Source organism: Eptatretus burgeri, chromosome 1 (genome assembly GCF_056783735.1).
Source record: "Eptatretus burgeri isolate ZD-2024b chromosome 1, Ebu_testis_v1, whole genome shotgun sequence".
Lineage (NCBI taxonomy): Eukaryota > Metazoa > Chordata > Myxini > Myxiniformes > Myxinidae > Eptatretus > Eptatretus burgeri.
Window position 1 is genome coordinate 164,447,209 of NC_140961.1, and position 24,590 is coordinate 164,471,798.

Genomic DNA, 24,590 nt, shown 5'->3' on the forward strand with positions numbered 1-24,590 from the left:
GCAGGAATTGGAGGTAATGCAACACACCGCGGTGCAGGAGGAGTTCAAAGAGGACGAGGAGGAGGAGGAGGAGGAGGCAGCCATTATTCCATCAGCCCAAATCAAAGACATTTTAGGAAAATTCCATGAAGTCTCGGAATTTGTTGAAAAGAATCACCCGGAAAAAGTGTTCACAAGTCGGGCTATCGCACACTATGACGATGTCTGCCTCGTGCATTTCCGACGGATTGTTAAAAGCCGGCAAAAGCAGACGGCATTGGATCAATTCTTCACGAAACGCGAGGCAAAAAACACTGCTGATAAGGACCAGTAAACAAAGAGGCCAAAAAGTAACGAGAATAGCAGTTAAAAGGTAAATGAATATTTTTATTATTTCCTTTATTCTTTGTTTTTTACATTATGTGCCTCTTGTTTTATGTTTATTGTGCGGTAATCTAATTTTAACATGTATTTGTTTCATGTTCTGATGCATTTTTATGATTTATTAAAAAAAAATGTCCGAATTTTGCGGGGCTTGGAACGGATTAGCGCATTTACATTCAAAAGGCGTCTCTACTTATGAAGGTTTCAGGTTACGAAACTACTCCCATAACGAATTAAATTCGGAAGTAGAGGTACTACTGTGTGTGTATATATATATATATATATATATATATATATATACATATATATATATATATATATATATATATATATATATATATATATATATATATATATATATATATATATATATATATATATATATATCCTCTTCTTCTTCTTTCGGCTGCTCCCGTTAGGGGTCGCCACAGCGAATCATCCGTATGATCCGCATCGTGATTTGGCACATGTTTTACGCCGGATGCCCTTCCTGACGCAACCCTGGTCGCCTCTTACGACACAGGGATATGGTACACCTATTTTAACCGGGGTATACACCGGCCCAGTATTCTGGTACTCATTTCGCCGACCTCGGAAGGATGACAGGCTGAGTCAACCCCCTGGTGTATTAATTCAGTGGCCCAACGGGGCTTGAACTCAGGACCTTTTGGATCCCAAGCCGCTGCCCTAACCACTGCGCCAACACCAGGCTATATATGTATATATGTATATATATATATATATATATATATATATATATATATATATATATATATATATATACATATACATATATATACATATACATATACATATACATATACATATACATATACATATACATATACATATAAGTAGGGTGAATATACTGGTTCTGGCTCACTTTTCCCCATGTAAATGAATGGGGGATTTTCAGCGATTCATTTTTTTTTTCCCTAAAAATAAACCCCCTTTTTATCCCAAGGTATATTTATTTGTCTCCCCTTTTAACCTGGGGACACTTTTTTTTTTCAAATAATCCATGCAATAAAATAAAGATTTGTTCAAGTACTAAAGTGGTCATGTGATTTGTTAAAGGTGATTCGAAAGAAATATCTGAAACGTCTAAGCCTTGGGACAATCTTTATCAAATAACCGATGCATATTGTTTAGCTCACTCATTGAACCTATAAAGATTTGTTCATTCTCAAATTCCTTCAATAGTTTAATTTTCTTTGCACAATAATCCCCATCTAAAATATTGAAAAACAAAACATTTGAATCTTTATATTTTTTAAGATACCCCTTTTGTGCCATTACGAAATGATAAACTTCTCTTAATGATCTCATCTGGCCACCGCCCGAGTTGCAAATCATTTTTGTGCATAAACCACGCCATAAAAAAGTTTTGTTTCAAATGTTTTCAGTTCGTGCCATGAAAATGAGGAAGTGTTTTTTTGACACGGTCGTGCTGTGTGAATGAGGAAGTGTTTTTGGACAGTCATGCTGTGAAAAAATAGGAACTAGTCTGTGAGACAAGGTCTCGTGTTTATATTTTATCTCAGAACACGAACAGGCTTTTAAACATGTTTAATCAAAACCATTTTAGGGTATTTTAAGTATGTTTTAAAAATGATTCATACAATTTGAGAATATATCTCCCAGTTATTTTCCAAGCTGTCTCGCCCGAAGCGTCATTTGCTGTGGCCACACCCAATGATTAAGCAATCTCCTCATCGTTGCTTTATAAGTGATTCGCCAGACAAAGTTTCTGCCAGACGGGATTTTCATTTTTACAACTGAGACATGAGCGATCTTTCTTCCGCGAACAAAACAGCTCAACACAAAGTTGGTAAGCCTGTGTATAGGTTCCTCTTTGAACGATGAAGCAATTGATTATAAATTAAATCGTGATAATTCTGATATATATATATATTTTTTTTCTTGGCAGGTCCTTGGAAGAAGAGCAGTTTACATATCAGGACGAGGTGCATGAAATTAATGGTCTTATTGAAGAGGTCAATCATCTTAGAAGAGAATTGAAAAACATTTTTAATGACTGACACGACGTCTTATCACGGCCTCTGATCTTTTTGCCATCTTGTACCAATGGTAAAAAAACTGAGACATGGACTCACTCTCTTCCGATGAAGATAACAGCTCACTACAAAGTTGGTAAGTTTGTGTATGGTTTCCTCTTTGAACAATGAAGCAATTGATTATAAATTAAATCGTGATAATGCAAAAATATATATTTTTTTCCTGGCAGGTCCTTGGAAGAAATGGAGTTTCAAATGAATGCTCTTATTGAAGAGGTCAATGATTTTAGAAGAGAATTGAAAAACATTTATAATGACTGGTACGAAGTCTTATCACGGCCTCTGATCTCGAATAAATTAAACCAATGGTGAGACACGTGTGTATGTGGGCGGGGCTTCGGTGGGGTTTATGTGGGTGGAGCTTGTGTGGGAGGGGTTTATGTGGGCAGGGTTTATGTGGGTGGGGTGAATGTGGATGAGGCTTATGTGGATGAGGTTTGTGTGGATAAATGGATGGGTGGAGAGATGGGTGGATGGGTGGATGAGTGGAGCTTGTGTGGATGGGTGGATAATTTTTTAATTAAATAAACATGTTGTGTGTGGGGAACGAATTAACTAATCACGAATTATGTGAATATGATGAATATGGGTGGAGCTTGTGTGGGGTTTGTGTGGGGTGGGGTTTGTGTGTGGTGGGGTTTGTGTGGGGTTTGTGTGGGGTGGGGTTTGTGTGGAGCTTGTGTGGGGTGGGGTTTATGTGGGCGGAGTCAAAAAGGGGCGGAGTCAAAAAATTTCAATTTATATTTGTCTTTTGTAATTCCTGTGAATAAAATGAACCTAAAATCTCTTCCCCTTCCAAATCATACATCTTATAAGTCCAAGGAACCGTATCTATTACATCAACAATTTTAAAAAGTTCTTTCGTCCATTGTTTAGTAAAACCCTTTTCAAAATGAGATTTCCACCTATATATTCTTACGATATCACCAACTTTGAACTTAGGTTTTCTGACATTAATCTCTTTTTCATATTTTAATTTTGTAAATGTTTCTGATGGTTTCATATTTGTTGACGTGTGAATCGTGTCATTATACTTGTCCACAATATCCTGAATAAAAGATGACCATTGTTGTGAACCGAGTTGTGTGAATTTTTTTCTCGTCTCTCTTTTAAGGTACGATTAAAACGTTCAACAACAACTGCCTTCCCTTCATTAAAGGTACTGTATAATGTAATACTGTTATTTTTTAGAAAATTCATAAATGTCTTGTTATAAAACTCTCTACCCTCATCAGTCCACAATTTTTTAGGTTTTCTCTTACTTTTATTAAATATCTGTTGAAAGGCTAACATAAGAGTATTACCTGTTTTGTTTTTTAATGGTACAACCCATGCGTATCTACTCCTCAAATCAATAACGGTTAAAGCATACTTGTACCCCTTATCATTATTGAGTTCAATCAAATCAGCAGACCAGATATAATCAACTTCCTTGGAATAAACTTTCCTTCTCTGAAACTTTGTGAATATTGATTTATGTAATTCATCAGCGAATTGCTCTTCAGTCTTAATGACATCATTAGAGCCTATAAGTTTTTTGAATTTCCAAGTCCAAGTTTCAATTTAGCACTGATCATCTTCTTCACGATGAACCGATCAACTTTTTCTCTCAAGGTTGGATTTTGTATCAGAGACAAATTATACAACATTTCTCTATTGGCTTCAAGCTTTTCTTCCAACGTTGTGGTATTCCCATAATCAATATCGTGTCTCATGCACACTTCATCAACTCTATTGATGGGTTTACTCCAGGATTTAGGATTGTCTACCTCATCTAATCTTTTATCCAAGTTTGTGCCTGGACCACAGAAAGAATACCCTGGAAGATGTAATTCCCCTGGTATTCCAGTAGTTGTAAATTTACTTCCTGATAAAAACTTTTGTATATCTCCTCCTCGTTTGTGTTTAGAGATAAATTGATTTTTTTTTGAACCACACACCGAACATATACCTTTTGGTATAACCCTGTTATTTTTACTTTTAATATATGAAATATTTTTAGTATTAGTTTTCTTTTTACATTTGAGACAATAACTCATTTATTGATGTGAAAAATTCCTGCAGAGTGCAAAAACATTTTTAGTTTCCAACATGCACATTTGAATCTTAATTTTTAAAACATAAAGAATCCTTAGAAATGCCTTCACTCTCTCCTCCATTTATTTAAGAAAAAAAATGAAAAACTTGAATTAAAATGAATATCTTGTGGGTGGTGATGTCAATATTCTTGTCGAAAGTATTGCAAATAGACTTGTCAATTCTTTGTTTTCCTCCTCGGTGGGTTGAGTTATTTTCTGTAATACCACCAATCTTTTTTTTAATCTCACTGGTTACCATATTTTGATATTTATTTTGTCTCGCTCTTTCCTCCCTCTCCTTCTCTCTCTCCTCCCTCTCCTTCTCTCTCTTCTCTCTCTTCTCTTTTTCCTCCTTCTCTTTTTTCTCCCTCTCCTCCTTCTCTCTCTTCTCTTTTCCTCCTTCTCTTTCTTCTCCCTCTCCTCCTTCTCTCTCTTCTCCTTTTCCTCCTCTTCCCTCTCTTCTTCAACTCCTTCCTCATCCCTTATTATCCTTGAATCGCTTACACCCCATAGAATATCATACATATATTCATCAGGATTTCTTGTTATTCCTGTGTCCAAAATAATTTTTTTTACAACAGGAAACCAATAAAATTTCTTTTGAATTTCTAAAAGAGCCTTACCTTTTCTTAACTTTATAATTTTTTCATTATTTAACATTTTCATTAAATCTAAGGTTGTCGGTTTATCAACATCAGCATAATGCCAATCTTTTATTGAAAATACCTCATTCTTATGTTGTAGAACATATTTATTAAAATACCGAATACCCTTTTCTTGAAGGTATGCTTGGACACAGAAATGATAATTTTCTTGAAGCCTTCTTGCTGTCATTTATGAATTAGAAACATATGTTAGAATAATATTATGGCACGAAACACCTCCCCATCTTCCCAGAGTTAAATCATTTTTGTATTTCTTTACTTATTATATATAATCCTGTTTTTTCTGTTTTCATGATATAAACAAGGGCAAAACCATTATTATATTTACCCTTATCAAATTATTTTATTTGTTGTTTACTAATCGTGGCCCCACAAAACTCATTCTCGATACCAAGTGGATAATATTCTTCCTTACGAGACTGATTTAATTGTTCCAGGTCTTCGAGGTTAATTTTAAATGACCAATTATACCCTAAATCATTCATATCATACCCCCATTGTTCCATTCTCATACAAAGGATACGCCCTTCTTTATAAAAATTTATTTTAATTCGAACTGTGAATTCTGTATGACCCAGAGATAATATCAACACTTCTGTATCTTTGGAATACACGGCCGTTTTATTTTAAGATATATATTGTGATAAATCGCTTAATCTCACAAAGTCATTCGTGTCAGTCGGGCTTGGATAATTTTTTAATTTATAAGCATTTTTCATGTTAATATTTTTGGTTATATTATATTTATGTCGTTCAGCCTGTGCCTTTGTGTAATAATTGATAAATATTAGATTAAAAATAATATCATAAATTTTTTTTCTTTTTGTTGAGTTGAAATAACACATATAGACATAATTGACCACAACACTTAGAATTTAATTATTGGACTTGAAATGTTTGATAAACACCATTCTGTAAGAATTTTATGACTTCAACAGGTGGTGGAAGACCAAAACTATCAAAATAATATTTGTCTTGATGATTAAAAATACAAACCCAATGAGAACCGTTCCCATTATTATCTTCTAAGTTCATAATAATATTCTTTGTATGTTTCGGCACATCTGTTAATTCATCTCTCATACAAATAACCACATGATGAATTTTTAATTTCTTACAATATTTGACAAGTTGTAAATTTGATGTTGTATTCTTTCCAAATTCTTTAAACCACTCATCAATGCTCATGTATTTCTTAGAAAGATATAATCCATTACCTCTTTTCGTTAATTTTACACCTGCTTGTGCTATAGAAGAAAGCATATCTCCAACTAACAATCTTGCTTTATCAGGCAGACCTTCAAGTTTTTCAGCAAAATCTACAATTCCACCACTTCCACTAATTTGTTTCTCCAACTCTTTGTTATGTCTTTCCAATTCTTTTTGAGACTGGAGTTGAGCCTTCCTTTCGTTGGCAGTTTTCACCGCTGTTGAAATACCACCCGTCAATGCTCCAACCGCACTTAAACCAGCAAATAAAGGAATTAGAAATGGGAGAAATCCTCCACTCGTCTCTCTTATTGAATATTTTTTCAACATTGGTTTTGTCATTTTAATTTTAAGTGAGCCAGTGTCATTCAAGATTTTAACCTGTTCTCTTGTGAGCAAAACATCAATTCTTACTGCTCCTTTTCTCTGAATTGTATTAACGTTAATCGTACAAGGCTTTTGATTTTGAACACAAGATGATAGTTTATGAAGATTGATTTGATTAACATATACCCCAGTTGGTACTTTGCCACTCATTTATTTTACAAAAAATTATGTGAGACTAATCATAACACCATTATCTGTATTAATCTGTAATTCTGTTTCTTCCAAAAGCAAACAATATGCATCAACTTCTTCACTCTCTCCTCTTTCAATGTATAGGGAAGTATCCACTCGATTAGACTTTATAGTTTCCTTTTGCGCGCTCAGGTCAAACGCATAGATTGTATACAAACTTTTAAATGCTGTCATATCCAAAATAGGTTCTTTATTTCCATTACTTTCACACACCTTTTGGTAAGACTTGTATGCTTCAGCAAAATCATTTTTTTCCCAATTAATTTCCAATCTATCTCGTGGATAAAATGTTCCATCTGGAGAAACGCGAAGTTGTTTCACCTTAGCATTATCACTCAATGCATTATTCTTATCAGTCGCAGTATCACCATCTGGCTTTTTAAAAATGATCCACAGATATCGTGGCTTTCCTTCCAGAACACCCAAATTCCACGTGTAAGTAGTTTGGTTGAGTTTAACGTGTTGACATCTTCTTTTGAAGTATGATACACTGAGTGGTTTCTTTGAGTTAAGTCTTCGATTCAACATCTCTTCTGTTTTAAGATTAGGAGTATATTCACTGATATACCAACTCATCTCCTCAATTACAAATTTATTCTGATCACCAAAAGCACTAACAACACCAAAAAGCAATCGATTTTCATTATCATTCCTTTGTAGTTGAAATCTAATTTTAAGACCATACAGAACTTTATCATGATCACAAAATCCAAATATACCTTTAAGAGGAACTGCCACAGTAAAACTATTTTCTGCTTTTGTATCATCATTATACGCTCCTTTCCTTTGAGTTTATCCAGGGTCTGTGTTTGTTCCCGTTGACATATCAGGAATAAAACCTTCGACAGACCCCTTTCCCATTCTATCACTGAATGTATCGTGTAAATTTCATCATTTCAGATACAGCAGAGACATAATCAACCGCTTCAACTTCTTGTGTTCCAATATACAAACGCACACTATCAAAAATTTTCCAGAAGAAATCATTTACAAGTGTAGCGTTTGTGTTAGTCGCAGCCTTAGTGAATTTAAATTTACACAACAAGAAACTTTCGGATAGATTCAAATAGGTTTGTTGATTATTTATTTCAAAACTTTTTGTACCATTCGTATTCCAGTCTGTTCCAGTTATTGCATTTACCTTGAAGTAATCTTCTTTTTTAGTGGAGTTTGAGAGAATAATAGTATCATCCAAATCATAGATACTATCAATTGCTTCCATACTTGTATTTATTTAGGAAAAAAGATGTTAAAACTTTTGAAACCCTGATCCAAGTATTTGAATTATTTTCTGTCGTTCTTGGGGGGACAACTGAGTTTTGCCTTTCTTAATTTCTTTTATTGCTTGAAATTTATGAGATTCCTTCTGGGCATCTTTTATGCTCTTTACAGCACCTGCTACATTTCCCACAGCAGAAGCAGTTGAACCAATTAGATATTTATGTTTAGGAATAGTTGAACCAATACCCATGAGAGTATCAATTATCCCAAAGGAACATCCCATCCCCTGTAATTATTTTATATTTTCCCAACTCGTGTTTCCTCACAATAACCATCGTATTTATTTATTGGAAAACTTCACGTAGGTGAATTCTGATGGATATAACTTCTCCATGAAAAGAAATCATACGATTATCTTGGTCGGTTATCCAAAAATTTACTCTGTGTATGGTTTTTCCTGACACAGGGAGATAAACCAAATTTTTGGGTTCCATATTGAATTTATAACCAATTGGGGTTGAGTATGCGCTGAATGAAAATATTGCATTTGTTTTTTTTCCATCATTATAAGCACCATCAATCAAATCACAGTGAATTAACATCGAATTTATTCCTGAGGATATTTGAATGACAGTGTCACTGTAAAACGTCCCATTAGTTTCAATCTTTTTTGAGGAGAAACCCAATAACTCTCTAAATGAATTATCAATTGTGAAATCAACCTTGTAGTTATTTTTAACTTTAATCGTTGATTTTGAAGTATGTTTTTGAATGTCTATAACAATATTTTTTGATTCATCACCCTGTTCTTTCATAAGACGAGCAATTTCGGAAGATATTTGAGAAATCTCATGTGCTCCGGGTGAGACTGTTATCGTTTTGTATCCACTTCCGGGATTATAATTAAACTTGTCATTTTTATCAGTTATATCAAATAAGGTATTATAAGTTTCCATGGACAATAAAGATGCCTCATATTCTTTTGTTGTGTCAAGTTGTCGTGGGTATGGGAATGAAGATGTGTGGTCGCTTGTTGTGAAATTAAAACTCAGGATTGTGCTTCTCATCTTATTTAATATGAGATAAAATGTCTTTATATTGAGATTTATTAATTATTTTCATGTTCATCAACTGGTCTAAAATGGCTGATGCTTCATGAAAACAATTGTTATTTCCAGCCTTCTTACTACCTAACAACAATAACAGTCTATTAACTAATTGCGATGGGTCATTTGGAAGAAAACTAATGCCTGAACCAAGGATACGTAAAGCCTGAATAATGTGTTTCTCCTTCTCATTTTTCCTACTTTTACTAGAAATACTAACCCTATAATTTAGAGTGTTCAGCAGATCAATATATACTCTATCATCATTATTTTTCATATCCAATGGTTTATCATTATACTTTGATTCATCCCTCACAGTTGAACCCTGTCTTCCATCTTTTGTGAGAAGAAACATTAATCTCGGAGTTTTTTTTTTTTTTTTTTTTTTTTTTTTTTTGTATACCTTGGTCGAGGCTCGTATGAGAGCTAACACACAACTCACAGCAAGGAGGCATGAGACAAGAGGGGCGGGAGTGGAAGGGACAAAACATTGGGGAACAGACACAGGTGAACTGTGGAAGGGGGAGGGATGGGGATGGGACGGGGAACATGGCGAGGGGAAGATGGACATTAAAGGGACTTTCAGGAAGGAAAGCAGGAGAATTGAAGGAAGTGGGCTTGGGTGGATTATCGGGGGTAGAAAAGATCGAGGATTTGGATGGGGGAAGATAAGAGGTGGTGGTGAACAGCTGTTTTGAAAGCCTGGAGGGAAGAATGGGAAAGAATAGAGTGAGGAAGTTTATTCCAAAGGCGGGAAAAAGAGGAATGAAAGAGTGAAGATGAGCAGTGATTCGTGATTTTGGTAGTTTTACCAGAAGGGGGTTGTTGGCGGACCTTGAGCGCCCTGTGGAAATGTGGTTGGGACAAATCACAGAGAGAGCAGGGGGCAAGGCTGGAGAGGAGTCGGTAGAAGACAGAAAGACCACCGACCAACCTGCGGTGATTGAGTGAGAGGCCCAAAGACTCAGCTTCATTGCGGGAGATGCCAATGATCTTAAAAGCCCTGGTTTCGACAGCGTGAAGTCGAGAAAGGTGGGAGGCAGGAGCACCAGCCCAGAGGGGAGAGCAGTACTCCATCAGGCTACGGACAAAAGCTTTGTAAGTGGTCAGGAGCTCAAGAGGGCCGAGGAAGGACTTTGCACGACGGAGGATTCCCAGTCGGCGACTGGCTTTTGAGGCAAGGTTGGAAATGTGACTTTCCCAGGAAAGGTCATGGCAGATAGTGAGACCCAGAAGCTTGAAAGAAAAGACTTCTTCCAGAGGATTGTTGAGAAAGTGGATGGGGGGTTTTGTAAACGGTCCTTTCGAAGAGACATAGTGAGAGTGTGAGATTTGTCTGGATTGAAAGACATGTTCCACGTGTTGGACCAGTTTGTGATTTTATCCAGATCTGCAGTGAGCGAAGAAGCTGCTGCTTGCCGGTCTGAGGGATGACAGATGGTACGGCAGAGGGTGGAGTCATCGGCAAAGAGAAATAGAGGATTTTCCAGAGAGTCCGAGAGATCATTGATGAAAACCAGAAAAAGAACAGGGCCCAGAACGCTACCTTGAGGAACTCCAGCCTGCACAGGAAGAGGGGATGAAAGAACTCCATTTAGGGCCACACGTTGACTGCGACAGGAGAGGAAGTCTGCGAGCCATGAGTGGAGATGGCCTTGAATACCATGGGAAGAGAGTTTGGTGAGTAGGGCAGGGTGCCAGACTGTGTCAAAAGCACGTGATATGTCCAGGGATACGGCTCGGATTTCCTGTCTGGCATTGAGGACCTCCATCCATTGATGGGAGAGCAGTAGCAGCATATCTAGGGTAGAGTGACCTGGTCTGAAACCAAATTGATGATTGGAAATCAAGCCATTGGAGAAGAGGAAGGATTTCATGTCTGAAGCGATGATGGATTCCATAACCTTGCTGATGATTGGGAGAAGGCTGATTGGTCTATAGTTACAGGGATCTGTTTTTGCACCTTTTTATGCAGGGCAGTGATGTTAGCAGATTTCCAAGCAGATGGCAGATGACCTTGGGAAAATGAGAGGGTGAATAGAACAGAGAGAGGGTGAGCAAGAGCAGAAGAGCAGGCTTTGAGGACACGTGGGCTGATGCCGTCTGGACCGGTTGCAGAATCTGACTCGAGGTTTGAAAGCAAGCTCTCCACCTTGTCAGGAGAAAAGGATACAGAGTCCAGGGACAGTTGGGTGCGACTGGGTAAAGTGGGTAGAGATAGTGATGGGTTTGGGACACAAGATTTAGCTGCAAACACCGAGTTTAGACATTCAGCTTTATCACGTGTGGAATCAGCAGTGCGGCCATTTGAGGTAAGGGAGGGGATGGAGGGGGAACATACACCAGAAACAGATTTGATTAAACGCCACCAGGATTTTGAGGAGGGAGAGAGGTTTGAGAGTTCAGACTTGAGATGAGAAAGATGTTGTTTTCTGGCTCTCCTGAGGGTAGCTACACACTTGTTCCGAGCTTTGTGGAAAGAACTGAGATTGCCCTCAGTTGGGTTTGCTTTCCATGAGGCAAAGGCAAGTTGTTTCAGGACAACTGCCTCGCCACAAGCTTCAGTAAACCAAGGGCGGGAGGAAGGGTAAGACAACTGAACACGAGAGGGGATAAATCTGTGCATGAGGGAGAGCAAGTTTCTTTGAAAGAATTCCCAGGATGAGTTGATGTTTGAGAAAGTAGTGATAGGAGACCAGTCTGTAAGTTTGATGGCTGCTCGGAGACCCTGCCAGTCGGCTTGAGTGAAATGCCAGACTCGACGGCGGTGAGGTGGTTCTCTGATAACAGCCAGAGAGATGTCCACTTTAACAAGGACGTGGTCAGAAGAACCAATTGGAGCGAAGGAAGAGCAGCAGATATTGTCAGGGAAATTTGTCAAAATCAGATCCAGAAGAGATGGAGTACCATTGGTTGAGATCCGGGTCGGGAAGTTGACCGATTGAGTCAGTCCCAATGAGTCACAGAAAGCTTTTGCTGATGTCCCATGGCAGGTGAGAGAGGTACCCACACCTAGCCAACTGGCGTGATGACAATTGAAGTCGCCACATAAGAGGAAGAGAGAGTTTGGATGAGAAGATAGAAGATGGTCCATGTTTTCGGAGAGTGAGGTGTAGATGGAGTCATCACTGTTCGGTGGACGGTACAGTACACATATAAACATGAGGTGGGAGTGGAGGGGAAGCCGAAGCCAGAGGTATTCCTGGGGGTGTGGGGGAGTGAGAGCAGTGCAGGGAGAGTGAGGAATAGAGTCTTTGATGAAGAGAGCAACACCTCCACCAGGACGAGGCTCAGGTCTGTCATACCGTAAGAGGGAGTAACCAGGGAGAGATACTTGGGAGTCAGACACGTCTTGGGAGAGGAAAGTTTCTGTTAGGCAGATAATGTCTGGTTTGTCAGTGGCAACCTGCATGGAAAGATCTGAAAGGTTTGAGCGAAGGCCCCGGATATTTGAGGTCCACACTTTTAATGAAGAGGTAGGGGAGGAGGATTTGGGTGCAGGAGGTGGAGGGGCGGGGGAGGGTAGGACGAGGGACGAGGGGGGAGGTAAGGAGGGTTGCTGAAGGAGTGTGGGGTATTGCAGAATAGCGAGGGGAGGGGGCCGAATGAGGAGGAGAAAAGGCTCTGTGGTGCTGGGAGAGAGGGGGGACAAGAGACAAGGAAGATGGCAGTTGAGTATTTGAGGAGGTGGAGTGAAGAGATGGAGGTGAGAGGGCAGTGGAGGGAGGCAGGTTGGTGGATGAGAGGGGGGCAACTTAGAGAAGGAAGAGTGAGGGGGATGAAAGGTGGGAGAAAGGTGAGGGGGAATTTTTGAAAGAGGTGAGAGGGAGGCTTGGAGGGAGAAGAGTGGGATGGTTGCTTTGAGAGTGAGAGTGAGGGGTGAGGGGGTGAGTTGGCACTGAAGTTGGAAAAAAGAATGGTTGATGGAAAGCGAGCATCCATGGCAAACTGTGGTTTTTAAAAGTTTTAGGTCAGAGATGCGATTTAACACAATTCTTGATGGATGCAATGAAGGCGAATTCAGAGCATGGAGAGAAGAAGCGCTGTAATAGTTGGATTTTTTAGGCAAGGAATGAAGGAGAGGTCGAAATGAAAGCAGTCTGTTGAAATAGCAGAAGAGTAGTGCATTGTGAAACAGTAAAGAGTACCACATGTGAGAGAGAGGAAGATGAAGCATCATAAGATCGTTTTTGTTGTTAATATTAATGTATGAGAGAGTTCAACAGATTAGGTCATGGAAATGTAAAAAAAAAAAAAAGAAATCGAGGAAGACGAGGAGGAAGTTAAGAGGAAGAAGAAGTAGCAGAATCGGGAGAAGGTGAGCGTGTTGTTGTTGTTGTTGTTGTTGTTGGGTATTTTTTTTTTTTTTTTTTTTTTTGAGATAAGAAAGAGATTAGTTGGGAGAATGGGGGATGTTTGGAAAGTGGGGAGGATGAAAATTGAAGGTAATGGGGAGGATAGAAATTGAAGGTAATGGGGAGAAAAAACAAACAAACAAAAAAAAAAACGATCGAACACCAAGTGGAACCGGTAGGCCTCAAGCCTAGGACTAGGCCTCAAACACCAGGTAAGAACGTCGACATAAATACTCACAAAATAGCACGATTTTTGAAACAAAACCGAACTAGGAACACACATTAACATGTAGGTGAGAAAATTAAACAGTTAAAACGGGACAAATAACAACCGGAACTTAACTTTGAGAATGTCAGCAGGGAGCCCCGAAGGAGACCTCTTGCCGCTCAAAACCGGAACCGGAAGTGATTTAACAGGGGGTTGAGCAGAACCCAAGAACCTTAATTCATCATTAAATATCAATACCTTTTCTTGAACAAGATGAAATATTGCTGGTTGTTCTGTTGGAATGAGTCCTGCTTTGGTTTTTGAATCCGCTGAATATTCATTGTTTTGAAGAGCATTCACAATATAATCAGGGGGTCGATTAATCTCTTCCAGTTGTTGAAATAAACCTTCATCATCATACACCTTTAATTCTCCTAAATGCTCTAATTCTTCCTCCGTCATTTGATCAAAGTCTTTTAACATTTGAAGTTTTTTAGGAGTATATTCTACTGTTGGAACTGTGGAAACATCTTTCATTTTTTCTTGGGAAGTTTTTAAAAGTGGTTTAAAAAATTTCTCTTGTTTTCTTTCAAATGCTTCTTCGCCCGTTAGTTTCTGTCTGCGTTTCTTCTTTGTGTCTTCCTGCTGTTTTACAACTTTTGAAACCAACTCTTGATGTTCCTGAAATCTTCTTGCTCTTTCTTTTGCATCCATTCATTTATTGTAAAATATCATTTAATGAATTGTAAAGATCAACAGGGAAATTTTCCTTTTCTTCATCATTCAAGTAGATGTGTTCAAATAAATCCTTTTCTTTAAATATTTCATCAAATTCTTTATTAACATTAATGCGAGTTGTAATTTCTTCTTCACTAATACTTGCATCTCTGCTTTTCATACGTTTGCGTTGAGTTTCTTTATCAACATCAAAACCGAATGATAAAATCTTCACTCCGCTCAGATGTTTAATAATTTGTCTCGTTCCTTCTGGATTAGTTTCTAATATCCCAAGACCACCAGATTTTAGTGTCCTTAACTCACTCTTACAATGTGAATATTTTGTTGTACCAAGAGAAACCTCCTCAAATATTTGACCTTCATTCCTCAATCGCATATGTTCCTCCACTGAAATATAGTGATAATCTTCACCTTTTACTTCTCCAGGTCTTATTGCTCAAGTTGTTGTTGATACAATGCGTATCACGGGGTGTTTTTTAAGTAAATTTACAATATTCTCATTTGTACTACACAAGAACCTTGATTTATGAAAGTTTTTTTCCAGAAGCAGATTTACCCACAAGATTTACAATAATAGTTGTCATTTATATATGTAATTGTTTGTAAAACAAAAAATATATCCCTTAATATCTCATCTTGTTTCACAACAATCTATTTATATTTTTCAGTCGTGTGCTTCATGTAATCCTCAAATTTCTTTTTACTACATAATGTAGAACAATTATCTCTCCAAAAATTATTGATATCTATTGAATTTAACTTGAATAAAATAAAAGTATAAGCATTGTTTCTGATGGAACGACGAGGAAGTTGAAAGTACGATTGACTAAGATAAATACAATTGCAAGAAGAATGTCTCCCTCTTGTGTAGTAGCTGTCCATTACCGTTTGGTTTCTCTCATTAACACAATCATAAAAGATAACGAGGTTCTTTTTTGATTTCTCCAAATCTTGGGGAGACGGTATATCATCCGTATTATCACTAAGAATACAAGTTATAGGATTTGATTTCTTTTTACATCTCTGTGTATCACAAAATAGTTGAATTATATCTTCAATGTTATAATCATTTAGGTTTTTTGACGTTTAAATAAACAGATTATATCTTCTTTTTGAAGACCAGCATTAAAACCTTGTGAGAGTAGTTGATACTCTGGTTGAAAACTCGACTTTGTGAAAATTATTAAATTATCATAATCTAAAAAGTTGGGAGTGAGGAGCATCTTTAAAAGTAAGCAGGTTTTTCCCCATCCACTTGAACCAACTATGAGACATCTTAATTAATTTGGGAGATTTTTATGGTTGTTAAATTTTATCTTATTTTCCCAAATGGGTAAGAAATCATTCATTTATATATTTGGAAAACAGGTTATTTAATTTATTATTGGCTTTTTTAGAAACTCTATATTTTATCCTAAGTTCAGGTTTAATTTCAAGATAATCCATTATTTTATTTATACAATATCGTGTGTTGATATTTCCCTGAAAATTACATCCATGAATAATATATAACAACAATCCTTTGAACATTTCTCTTATATGTTCAGTTTCTTCCCTTGTAAGGAAAGGTGTGTTATCACCCTCATACTTTACATTCATTTCTCTAATCAATCTTGTAAAGTAATTCATTTTTGGTGTAAATCTAAAAGAATTATTTTCCTTTTTATATTTTTTATTATCATTAATTAGAAGATAATCACAGAATATACATTGTTTATAGGCTTTTGACTCTGTGTTTAATCCCCGTCTTTCACACGCAGGACAATTCTCAAATTTGTCATGTGGAGAATCAGGAAAGTCGAGCATATTTATAAAGTAAAACTTTACTTAAACTGAAATTCATCTATACTTTCAGTTGTATATTGACTCATATTTAATAATATTACCATCGATATCAACATACTTTTTTTCATTACCAGATTCAACGACAACATTTTTTACATTAAAGGTAATTTTAAAATGATCGTAAACTACTATTGAACAAAATGTCATTTCACCTGATATATTAACATCCTTTATTTAATCAGGATTTACATCTTTAGGGTTGTTGAAAAAAATACAAATTTCTCCTTGGATATTACAGATGGTCTTATCTTTTCTTTCTAAAGCTTCATCCATAAGGTTTTTGTTTTTTGATACTTTTTCTTGTTTCATTGCTTTTTCTAGTTTTGAATATATTACCAGAAGGAGAGGAGAAACTTTTGTTCGAGATACTTTAATTGATGTTCTACCAGGTATACTAAAAGCCCTTCCACTGAAGGAAATTGAAGAACTCATATTATTTACCATAATTGTTTTTATCCAATAGTTGTTATATTTATCTTTGTTCAATCTTACATCCTTGACATATTTCTCAGTATCTTCAACAAATGAAGAGGTTGATTGAAACTTGTCTTTTATGTCTTGAAACATTGTATTTATTAAGTGAAAAAGTTGGAGGATAAAATGGTTTTAAGCACAGATTCACCTGTAAAATAAACGAAATTTTCATCAAGAAAATTTTAGTTTAAGCAAAGATTTATTATATAAATATGGTGAATACAACATACTGCGACGTTTGTAATCACAAATATAAACATTATAGAAAACACCTCCGAACTAACAAACACACATTTACTCTATTTCATAAAATATCTCCTCTTGAGTTGGAAAGAAAACATTGTGATATCTGCTCAAAGGATGTTTTGAAGAGTAGTTATAATAGACATCTTCAATCACAAAAACACAAGAAAAATGAGTTTAAAGTAAAGAGAGACTATTATATTGAAAACACTGATGGGGCATTTAAAGGGCATATAAAAATAAGGATTTTTCAATTTGGAGAACCCGGTCCATCATCAATAGCTGAATCAATTGAAATAGTGAAACCTGATGTTGAAAAAGTTATTAAAAAGACATTAAAAGAAATGAAAACTTTAAAGTTTTATATGGGAGTGAAAATGAATATGAAAAGACAAGATGAAGAACAAACTCCTTATATGAGAACAGATCTTCATTTTATAACATCATTTCAAGATTTTTTGAATAGTGGGGTTTATGAAGAACTATCAAAACAAGAGGAGGATGTTGATAATACAGTGGTAGGAAGTGGATTCAATATTAAAAAAATCATCTTTTTAGATATACACATTCTAAAATCAAACCCTCTTAAAGCTTCTTCTTATATTGAATTACCAAAAGAAATAAAACTAAAGAAGGCAGTTGTTAATATTAAGAACAATGATAATAAATGTTTTCTCTGGTCTGTTCTTGCTCACTTTCATCCACCAAAATGTAATTCAGAAAGAGTAAAACAATATATGAAATATGAGAATACCTTGGACATTAAAGATTTTAAATTCCCAATGCCACAAACAGATATGCCTAAATTTGAGAAAAAGAATAATCTTTCTATTAATGTATATGGATTAACGGATACAAACAAAGTTCAAATATTAAAAATTTCAAACAACTATAAAAATGAAGAAACACACATTGATCTTTTATATTTTAGTGTTGGAAATAATTCACATTACACATACATCAATAATTTATCAGGATTAATCTCTTCTCAGGTATTCAGAGCAGCAAACAAAATATATCCTTGTAAGCGATGTCTTTATTCATTTCATACAAAAGAACGATTAGAACAACATTCAAAATATTGTAGTAATCATAAATCAGCTGTAATTACAATGCCTAAACCTGGTGAAAAGATTTCTTTTGAAGATTATAATAAATCTATCATGCACCCATTTGTGATATACGCTGATTTTGAATGTATCCTTAAAAAGATAAATACTGCTTCTCCTAATCCAAAAGAATCATATACAAATAAATATCAAAAACATATTCCTTGTGGTTTCTGTTATTATATCAAATCATCTGTTGGAGAAAAGTAGAACAAACTTGAACATTATAGTGGAAAAAAAGCTTCACAAGAGTTTGTAAAACGATTAGAAAAGGATTGTATAAGACTCACTAAATTAATGAAAGAAACAAATGAACCGATGAAATTAACCAAAGAAGAAAAATTAGAATTTAGAAAGAACAATATCTGTCATATTTGTGAGGGGGAAATTAAGCAGTCTAAAGTTAGGGATCATTGTCATCTTACTGGTAAATATAGAGGTCCCGCTCATTCCTGTTGTAATCTTAATTATAAATTACCTTCTTTTATTCCAGTCTTTCTTCACAACAGCGCCAACTATGATACACATCTATTTATAAATGAACTTTCAAAAACACCAGGGAATATTTCTGCCATAACAAACACAAGCCAAAAGTATATTTCATTTCCAAAAATGATATTCACAAAACCTTTAACTCGTATTAGGTTTCTAGATTCTTACAAGTTTATGGGAACACCACGAGCCTACCTCGCATCAAATCTAAGCTCCACGGACTCTTTTCCAAATCTTAATTCATTCTTTCCAAAAGAGGAAATTCTCACTAAAGAGGAAATTCAGATTAAAGAGAGAATTCAAAGTAAAGAGGAAACTCTAATTAATGAGGAAATTAATGAAGAAATTCTAACTGAAGATGAAATTCTAATTATAAAGAAAATTCGAACAATGAATGAAATTCTAACTAAAGAGGAAATTCTGATTAAAGATGAAATTCTGATTAAAGAAGGAATTCTTACGAGAGAGGAAATTCAAACAAGGAATGAAATTCAAAGTAAAGAGAAAATTCTTACAAGTAAGGGAATTTATCCTTATGATTATATGGATTCATTTATGAGATTTAAAGAAACACAACTTCCTTCAAAAGAAAGTTTCTATAATAACCTTTATGAAGAAGAGATAAGTGATAAGGAATATAAACATGCACAAGAAATATGGAAAATATTTAAGATAAAGAACCTTGGAGAATATCATGATTTATATCTAAAAACAGATGTTTTATTGTTCGCTGATGTGTTTGAAGCTTTTAGATCACTCTGTCATAATAAAAATTGTTATGGATTAGATCCTGCCCACTACTTCACAGCTCCTGGTTTAGCTTGGAGTGCAATGTTGAAAATGACAAAATAAGATATAGATTTAATCAGTGATGTTGATATGCTTTTGATGATTGAGAAGTCCAAGAGAGGTGGAATATCACAAGTATGTTCAAAAAGATATGCTAAAGCAAATAATAAATATCTTCCAAATTATGATAGTGAAAAAGATAGTAATTATTTGATGTATTTTGATGCTAATAATTTGTATGGATGGGCAATGTCTCAATCTCTGCCTTATGGTAAATTAGAGTGGGTGGAAGAAAAGGATTATGAAAAGGCTTTGATGAATATTGTTATTTCTTCTCAAGAGGAATTGAATGACGAAGAAGAAGGTTATTATTTTGAAGTTGATTTGAGGTACCCGAGTGATCTTCAGAATAAGCACAAAGACCTTCCTTTTGCATGTGAGAAAGAAACCCCAAAGAAAGAATGGTTCAGTGATTATCATAAAAGTTTTAATATTAAAGGCAAATCAACAGAAAAATTATTAACAACATTCGATGATAAAGAGGGATATGTTTTGCATCAGAGAAGCTTAAAACAGTTTTTGAGAGAATGATTGAGAGTGGCTAAAATTCATAGAGTTTTAAAATTTAAACAAAGTCCTTGGGTGAAAAAGTATATTCAATTCAATACAGATATGAGAGCAAATACAAAAGTAAAATTTGAAGGGGACTTTTATAAATTAATGAATAATGCTGTATTTGGAAAGACTATGGAAAATGTTAGAAACAGGCAAAACATTAGATTCGCAACATCTTGGAAAGAAGCTTCGAGATTGATAAATAAACCAAGTTTTGAGAGAGAAGAGGTTTTTTCAGAGAACTTTTCTGCAATTCATATGAAAAAGGAAAGTATTGTAATGGATAAACCAATTTATATTGGAACAGCAGTTCTTGAATTATCAAAGATATTGATGTATGATTATTTGTATAATGACTTAAAGAAAGAGTATGGTGAAAATGTTTCATTGTTGTATATGGACACTGATAGTTTTATCCTAGATATAAAAAACTGATGATGTTTATAAAGATATGAAGAAAAATATTGGAGTATATGATACAAGTAATTTCAGCAAGAAGAGTGAGTTATTTTCCAAAAGAATGAAAAGGTTATTGGTAAGTTTAAGGATGAGTTGGGTGGAAAAGTAATGAGTGAGTTTATTGGATTGAGAGCAAAGGCATATGCTTATAAGTATGGTGATCAGATTGATAAGAGGTTAAAGGGAATAAAGAAATATGTAATAAAGAAATCAATAACTTTTAGAAATTATTATAATTGTTTGATGAATAAGAAAGAAGAATATAGGAAAATGAATACAATAAGAAGTTATAAACATAACATATATAGTGAAGAAGTAAATAAAAAGGCATTAGGAGCCTTTGATGATAAGAGATTTATTTTAGATAATGGAATAGATTGTGTTCCATATGGATATTGTATGATCGCGTGTATAAAATAGATTGTGTTTTAACGATGGGAAGATGGGTTAGGGTTTTTTAAGGGCTACCGCCACGTTTTTTTGCAATATATAAATGGTCAAACCAAGTATTAATCAAACTAAAGAGTGAAGAAAATCTCAGTCTTGGTATATAAATGGAAAACATAATGAATGTGAAAAATATCAAATAAGTCTTATTGAAAAAATAACTAAAACAAAGGTAAATAAAACAAATAAGCGAATCAATTTAAAAAGTAGTAAGTTAGAGGATGTAAAGAAAAAAATGAATATCCTTGAATGGACTGAAAACTTTGATGGTTATCAATTGAACAATGAAAAAACAATTTACTATAATCTCAAAATGATATGTGGCTCAGGAGGTGGTCAAACAAGAGCATTAAGAGAAGTTTATCATTTCGTAATAGCACAAAAGGGGTATCTTAAAAAATATAAAGATTCAAATGTTTTGTTTTTCAATATTTTAGATGGGGATTATTGTGCAAAGAAAATTAAACTATTGAAGGAATTTGAGAATGAACAAATCTTTATAGGTTCAATGAGTGAGCTAAACAATATGCATCGGTTATTTGATAAAGAGTGTCCCGAGGGTTAGACGTTTCAGATATTTCTTTCGAATCACCTTTAACAAATCACATTACCACTTTAGTAATTGAACAAATCTTTATCTTATTGCATGGATTATTTGAAAAAAAAGTGTCCCCAGGTTAAAAGGGGAGACAAATAAATTTACCTTGGGATAAAAAGGGGGTTTACTTTTAGGGAAAAAAAATATGAATCGCTGAAAATCCCCCATTTATTTACATGGGGAAAAGTGAGCCAGAACCAGTGTATTCACCCTACTCATATATACACACACACACATATATATATATATATATATATATATATATATATATATATATATATATATATATATATATATATATACATACACATACATATATATATATATATGTATAATATATGAATGTATAAAAACCTCTTGCTAACCACTGAATGACTGACATTAAAGACCTTCCAGGTGATGGAGAAAGCAGAAATTTTGCGTGCCGATGGACACCGACGCTGGTACACCAGAAAAATTCACAGGATCATCAGGCAACATCCATAAATGAAAATATAAATAAATGAAAAAAATAAATGCAGGTGAGTGACCTGAGACAATGGGGAAGCATGGCAATTTTGTGTGCTGATAGAAATCGAAGCCAATACACGAGGAAAAAAAAAACCCATCACAGAATCGTCAGAAAGCATCCATGAATGAAAATATAAAATAAACTAGAAGGGCACTCTGTAGAGCACATACCTGCACCACGTAATGCCTGATCCACGAGAACATATCGGGACCCATGACATCACGTGCAATCATATATATTCCAAAATTCTGAATTTCACATTGATAGCTTCACATTCGATTGCTCTTTTTTGGGGGGGGGGGGTTGTGAAAATTTAGAACCACGCTTTGGGTGACAAAATCCTCTAAAAAAACAAAGAAGCAAACTCATAGCAAATGAATGAATGAATGAATCAATGTCCCATGGGCAATGTACACACGCGAGCCCCTGAGAAGTAAAGTGGGCTATGCCATGAGTGATACAAATTTTGATAAAAAAAGGATCCAAAGTTCAGATTCCATTTAAAAGTAATCCACTTCAATGAAAAAAATACTTGTGTTAGTTTCAAACATGACGTTCAGATTCATGGCGGCAATGTCATGACCTTGAAAGACTACTTTTGGTGCATTTACTCAATTTTGTCCTGGACCTGGGACAACCTCGTTTACTTATCAGGGGCTTATAGTGTCCAAATGAACCCCCTTCTCTGTGGTGTCTGAAAAAACGATTGTGTTTATTATATTGTCTTAAAAAAAAAAGAGTGGCTTTTTTGAGTCCTACAATGAACCCCACGTACTCCCACATACATTCAAACCCTCCCAATTTTCTTCTTCCTTTTCCAAACAAGAGAACTTCTCAACATTCCACCCTGCAAACTTTCCTTTTTGCATACATAATACATAGATGAAAAAATTGGTGGCTTATCACAGCACATTCTGAACAGAGAACAACCCAATCCTCTTCACATCTGGATTCACAAAGGGATGAACAACTGATGAAGGAAGATACCTGTATGAGATTTGCAGGCAACGTGGCATGACGATATCCATCATAGAAAGCCAGTGCAGTGCTGAAACAAGGTACAGGTATACCAAATTGAATGGCGGATGTGATGACACGGCGCCAGGAAACCTGCACGACAAGCGGTGGAGAGAATGAAAGCAATGCAACAAATTAAAACAATAGATAGCAACTTCCTTATATCTGTGGTTAATTTGGTGCATGCTGGCAAAAAAGTTAAGTCATAAACTGACGAACACCCACCGTCCTGCTTTGCTGGCAATCCCTTTATGTTTTTTTTTAATTTCATTTATAATAATAGCATAGTCTTCAGTAAAAAGAACGATCTTTAAATGATAGCACCATAATTATGTTTCTGTGAAGAAAGATGAATCAGTTCTGCTGGCGGAGGCTCGTGTTCATCTGCGTCGGAGAACAGGTAAAACAATGGAAGAAATCAACCGGACGTTGAATGCTAACCACTGTGGGAAGCAAGGAGAAACTGATGATTTTGACATGAACCCTTCGTCTTTCTTTTTGCTCTTGTTCTTTTGCTCGGACAAAGGGTTAACACCTGAAACTGTTACCTGGGAGAAGATGGAGGCATCAGGAGGAGCAGAATTTGCCATTAGATCAAGAACGCAGTTTAGCCTTGAATAAGTTGAGACAACTAGATGGTATCATGAAGCACAAAAACATTGCATTGTCCACAAAAGTCAGAGCATAGAAATCCGGGATCACACCGGTATTGATACATGGAAAGGAAACGTGGACAATGCAGATTGAAGATTTAAACATCGGGGCAATACCCCTGGGTGCTGACCTGGTAGTGGCTGGATAAGATAACGAGGGAAGCACTGCTAAGCATGGATGACCCACAAAATATGTAATGGAGAAGGAAGTACAGGATGTTTCAAAAAGATTGATACAACTTTGACTTCCTGCCATTTCTTTGTTTTTTGACCAATGCCCTTTTCCTTTTCAGGGTTTTGTGGTGTTATTGTGTTATTTACTCCCTGGGACTTCGAGCTCCGTAGCTCAACTATGCCATTAACAGTGAAGCAGAAGACAAAAGTGGTGGCTCTGTGGTATGAGACGAAATCATATGTAGACAACCCGCCGGAGGTTCTGCCAGGAATATGACCTCAGGACACGTGATCGACCCACAAATTGTGCCACTCAACGTGTTGTGAATCATTTTGAGCACAAGGGTACAGTGGCAGGCTAGCATCAGTAACCAAGGGCCAAACCAACATCGACTTATTGGGACTGTCCACTGCAGAATCCCGCACGAAGTCCCACCGCCGGCACTCCCGGAAGCTAGGCATCAAACCAACCAACATCAGTCTGGCGTATCCTCACAAAGGAAGTGAAGCTTTTCCCATACATCTATATTAGGCATAAACTGAGTAAAGATGACATGAGAAGGA

At 35.7% G+C, this 24,590-nt stretch overlaps 1 protein-coding gene across 1 annotated transcript in view; it reads right to left on the minus strand.

The window, feature by feature from the left end:
• PGD (phosphogluconate dehydrogenase) overlaps nucleotides 1–24,590 on the minus strand; it is a 178,886-nt gene that overhangs the window by 8,632 nt on the left and 145,664 nt on the right. Inside the window, exon 12 of the mRNA XM_085848498.1 lies at nucleotides 23,170–23,292. Within this exon, the coding sequence (XP_085704624.1) occupies nucleotides 23,170–23,292 (123 nt within the window). The remainder of the gene's footprint in view (nucleotides 1–23,169; nucleotides 23,293–24,590) is intronic.